At 34.8% G+C, this 5,000-nt stretch overlaps 1 protein-coding gene across 1 annotated transcript in view; it reads right to left on the bottom strand.

Annotated features, from left to right (window-relative positions):
* The window catches only part of LOC139372810 (hairy/enhancer-of-split related with YRPW motif-like protein), a 7,256-nt gene that overhangs the window by 794 nt on the left and 1,462 nt on the right, over positions 1-5,000 (bottom strand). Inside the window, exons 2-5 of the mRNA XM_071112615.1 lie at positions 1,134-1,200; positions 620-703; positions 454-535; positions 1-279 (exon numbers count right to left, since the gene is read on the bottom strand). The exon at positions 1-279 is cut by the window's left edge and continues 794 nt beyond it. Coding sequence (XP_070968716.1) covers positions 1-279; positions 454-535; positions 620-703; positions 1,134-1,200 — 512 coding nt within the window. The remainder of the gene's footprint in view (positions 280-453; positions 536-619; positions 704-1,133; positions 1,201-5,000) is intronic.

The following is a 5,000-nucleotide window of genomic DNA, read 5'->3' as shown; positions in this document are numbered from 1 at the left end:
ATGGAGAGTGGGGAGACGAGACAGGTGACATCTGGTGATAGGAGGAGATCCACGGCCAGGGAGGAAAAGGGAGGGAGGAGGAGGTAGGGGGCAACTGAAGGAGAAGGGGGTCCAGCTGGCTGGCGCAGTGGGAGAGGTGGGAGACCAGGCGGGCTCCGATAGGGTCCGGGGAGTCCACCCCTCCTTCTAAAGAGCCCAGGTACCGAACCACCTCTCCTACACACTGTCTGAATCCCAGGGTCCTATAGTCCACAGCCAGGACCTGCGCATCAAGGTACCCTGAGAGAGAGAGAGGGAGAGAGAGGTAGGGGTAGAGGAAACATAGAAGGAAAGACAGAGAATTTGGAGGGAGATAAAAAAAAAAAAAAAAAGGGAGAAAATCAGTCAGTGAAAATATCAGATTGATGTTAGATAACCAACTCTGTCGCAGGACAGAAAGACGGACGGTCTCACCTTTGCCCCCGATGGCATGCAGCAGCTTAAGGTGGTCCACCGTCATCTGCAGAATCTCTGCCTTCTCCAGTTTAGACGAGCCCTGGAGAGAAGAGCAACCACCTTTAAGAACAGCTCAGGTAAAAGATGTTAGACAATTGAACTCACAATAGGTTGTGGTTGTTACCTGCTTCTCAAAAGCACTTGGCACCAGTCTTCTAAGCTCTGACAGACTGTGGTTGATCCTGTCTCTGCGTCTCTTCTCTATGATCTGAACAGGGAGACCAGCACACAGCTTTAGAGAGTCATAACTTTACTGATATACTGTAGTCGGGAGAGGAGAAGTGGAAGAGGAGAGGAGGAGCGGAGAGGAGAGGAGAAAGGAGGAGAGGAGAAAGGAAGAAAGGAGGAGGGGAGAAAGGAGGAGAGGAGAAAGGAGGAGAGGAGAGGAGAAAGGAAGAGAAAGGAGGAGAGGAGAGCAGTAAGGAAGAGAAAGGAGGAGAGGAGAAAGGAGGAGAGGAGAGGAGAAAGGAAGAGAAAGGAGGAGAGGAGAAAGGAGGAGAGGAGAGGAGAAAGGAAGAGAAAGGAGGAGAGGAGAGGAGAAAGGAAAGAAGAGGAAGGAGGAGAGGAGAGCAGTAAGGAAGAGAAAGGAGGAGAGGAGAGGAGAGGAGTAGATGAGTATCATAGGGACTTGAATTCACCCCTCTTCTCTTCTTCCGGGCCAGAATCTGGGAGGTGCTAACTGGGGACATGGACCCAGTGACTGGACTGTAACATGGAGAGAAGGAGAGAGAGAGAGGGAGAGAGAGAGAGGGAGAGAGAGAGCGAGAGAGAGCTTTGATATCACTGCATATTGTTATTGTTACGCCTCTAATACCATGCAGAGACACGATGGCACAGCATCTCCTTCAATCTAATTTGTCTTTTTGGGTACAGAGAGACCTCTTTATACCAAAGCCTTTCTACAGAGATGGTTTTATATCCTCAGGGCTTTAGTCTAACAGTGTCTCTCTCTCTCTCTCTCTCTCTAACATCTACTTTGTTGTTCTGAACAGAATGTCTTGCGTCCCAAGGGGCACCCTGCTCCCTACATAGTGCACTACTATTGGGCCCACAAGACTCTGGCCAAAAGTAGTGCACTATATAGAGGATAGGGTGCCATTGGGGACCAGTAAAAAAAAAATAGATCCTGTTTTGTCAAACCAGCTCTCGTTTCAGTTCTTAAAAGAGCCTGACAGCTTTGAGTGCTTTAACTGTGGAATCCTTCACTGGGACCGGTCCATCAAAGACTTGTGTTGGTTATATGGCGTTCTTCTGATGTGACCGCTGGTCTTGTTTAGATGGGATTATGTTGTGTTATATTTGTTCTCTACTTATTCTGTAGAGGGAAGCTACAGTTGTTCTTTTAAATGTCATGTAGGAGCATAGAGAAAGATGATATATTGTTTAAGGAAAATTCTGTTTAAGGATTATATATTGTTTAAGTAACATTCTGTTTGAAGATAATATATTGTTTAAGGAAAGTTCTGTTTAAAGATTATATCTTGTTTAAGTAACATTCTGTTTAAAGATAACTTTCCTTAAACAATATATTATGTTTAGTATAGTGATGTGTCTCTAGTATAGTAATATGTCTCTATAGTAATGTGTCTCTAGTATAGTAATATGTCTCTAGTATAGTAATATGTCTCTAGTATAGTAATGTGTCTCTATAGTAATGTGTCACTATAGTAATATGTCTCTAGTATAGTAATATGTCTCTAGTATAGTAATGTGTCTCTAGTATAGTAATGTGTCTCTATAGTAATGTGTCTCTAGTATAGTAATGTGTCTCTAGTATAGTAATGTGTCTCTAGTATAGTAATGTGTCTCTAGTATAGTAATATGTCTCTAGTATAGTAATATGTCTCTAGTATAGTAATGTGTCTCTATAGTAATGTGTCACTATAGTAATATGTCTCTAGTATAGTAATATGTCTCTAGTATAGTAATGTGTCTCTATAGTAACGTGTCTCTATAGTAATGTGTCTCTAGTATAGTAATGTGTCTCTATAGTAACGTGTCTCTATAGTAATGTGTCTCTAGTATTATAGTAATGTGTCTCTAGTATAGTAATATGTCTCTAGTATAGTAATGTGTCTCTAGTATAGTAATATGTCTCTAGTATTATAGTAATGTGTCTCTAGTATAGTAATGTGTCTCTAGTATAGTAATATGTCTCTAGTATAGTAATGTGTCTCTAGTATAGTAATATGTCTCTAGTATAGTAATATGTCTCTAGTATAGTAATGTGTCTCTATAGTAATGTGTCTCTAGTATAGTAATGTGTCTCTAGTATAGTAATGTGTCTCTAGTATAGTAATGTGTCTCTATAGTAACGTGTCTCTAGTATAGTAATGTGTCTCTAGTATTATAGTAATGTGTCTCTAGTATAGTAATATGTCTCTAGTATAGTAATGTGTCTCTAGTATAGTAATATGTCTCTAGTATAGTAATATGTCTCTAGTATAGTAATGTGTCTCTAGTATAGTAATATGTCTCTAGTATAGTAATGTGTCTCTAGTATAGTAATGTGTCTCTAGTATAGTAATGTGTCTCTAGTATAGTAATGTGTCTCTAGTATAGTAATGTGTCTCTAGTATAGTCTAGTTTTGTGGTACACATTCTCAATGTCTATGATAATATCACTATTAAGTTGGGGGGGGGGGGGGGGGTGTTCTGTTCCCCTCACACAGACTTTCAAATAAATTATTACCACCTAAATTAAGAATTTAAATAAATTTGAATTGACTTTGACAATTAGCCTAGACATGATGAGTCTCCAGGTCCTCCGTCCTCAAAGTCTGCTTCCGGATTGATTATATTCATACATTCATATTTAATATATTATTATTCTATATTCATATTCTATATTCTATATTCATATTCTATATTTATATGCATATTATATATGCATATTCATATTATATATTCATATTCATATTATTATTATATATTCATATTCTATATTCATATTCTATATTCTATATTTATATTATATATGCATATTCATATTATATATTCATATTATTATTATTATTATTATGACTATCTTCTATATTCATATTATTATTATTATGACTATATATTCATATTCTATATTTATATTATTATTATTATTATGACTATATATTCATATTCTATATTCATATTCTATAGTAAAATTATTATTATTCTATTTTCATATAATTGTTATGATTATATATTCATATTCTAGATTCATATTCAATATTCACATTATTATTATTATTATCATATATTCATATTCTATATTCATATTATTATTATTATTATTATATATTCATATTATATATGCAAATTATTATTATTATTATTATTATTGTTATATATTCATATTTTATATTCATATTCAATATTCACATTATTATTATTATTATCATATATTCATATTCAATATTCACATTATTATTATTATTATCATATATTCATATTCTATATTCATATTATTATTATCATATATTCATATTCTATATTCATATTATTATTATCATATATTCATATTCTATATTCATATTCTATATTCATATTATTATTATCATGTATTCATATTCTATATTCATATTATTATTATCATGTATTCATATTCTATATTCATATTATTATTATCATATATTAATATTCTATATTCATATTATTATTATCATATATTAATATTCTATATTCATATTATTGTTATCATATATTAATATTCTATATTCATATTATTGTTATATATTCATATTCTATAATCATATTATTATTATCATATATTATTATTATTACCATATATTCATATTCTATATTCACATTATTATTATCATATATTATTATTCTATATTCATATTATCATTATCATATTATTATTATATTCAAAGCTGTCAAACATTCCCCCTTTTCTCTGATGAAACCAAAAAACGAAATGAAAGACTTGACATGAACGGGGTATATAAATGGAACCAGAACAGAGCGACAACTTTTTGGGACGTTTAAAAGACCATAAGTAAACAGTTTGTCGAGATCAAACACTCAGAGACAGGCAGAGTCAAACACTCAGAGACAGGCAGAGTCAAACACTCAGAGACAGGCAGAGTCAAACACTCAGAGACAGGCGGAGTCAAACACTCAGAGACAGGCAGAGCCAAACACTCAGAGACAGGCGGAGTCAAACACTCAGAGACAGGCGGAGTCAAACACTCAGAGACAGGCGGAGTCAGACTAAATCACTGACTTGACTGTTCACACTAGGTTGCAATAAGTTATACTTGACTGTACTGGACTGCCTGTCATAGTGGACTGCCTATAGTGGAATGCCTGTCATAGTGGACTGCCTGTCATAGTGGACTGCCTGTCATAGTGAGCTGTATGTCTTGTTCTGTCTGGAAAAAAACATGATACACATTCCCTTATTTTACTCTTTTATATTCTATTCCATTACACCCTACCCTATTCTATTCCATTACACCCTACCCTATTCTATTCCATTATACCCTACCCTATTCTATTCCATTATACCCTACCCTATTCTATTC

Source organism: Oncorhynchus clarkii, chromosome 18 (assembly GCF_045791955.1).
Source record: "Oncorhynchus clarkii lewisi isolate Uvic-CL-2024 chromosome 18, UVic_Ocla_1.0, whole genome shotgun sequence".
Lineage (NCBI taxonomy): Eukaryota > Metazoa > Chordata > Actinopteri > Salmoniformes > Salmonidae > Oncorhynchus > Oncorhynchus clarkii.
Note: the sequence above shows the minus strand (reverse complement) of the source record. Positions and strands in the feature narration are given on the sequence as shown.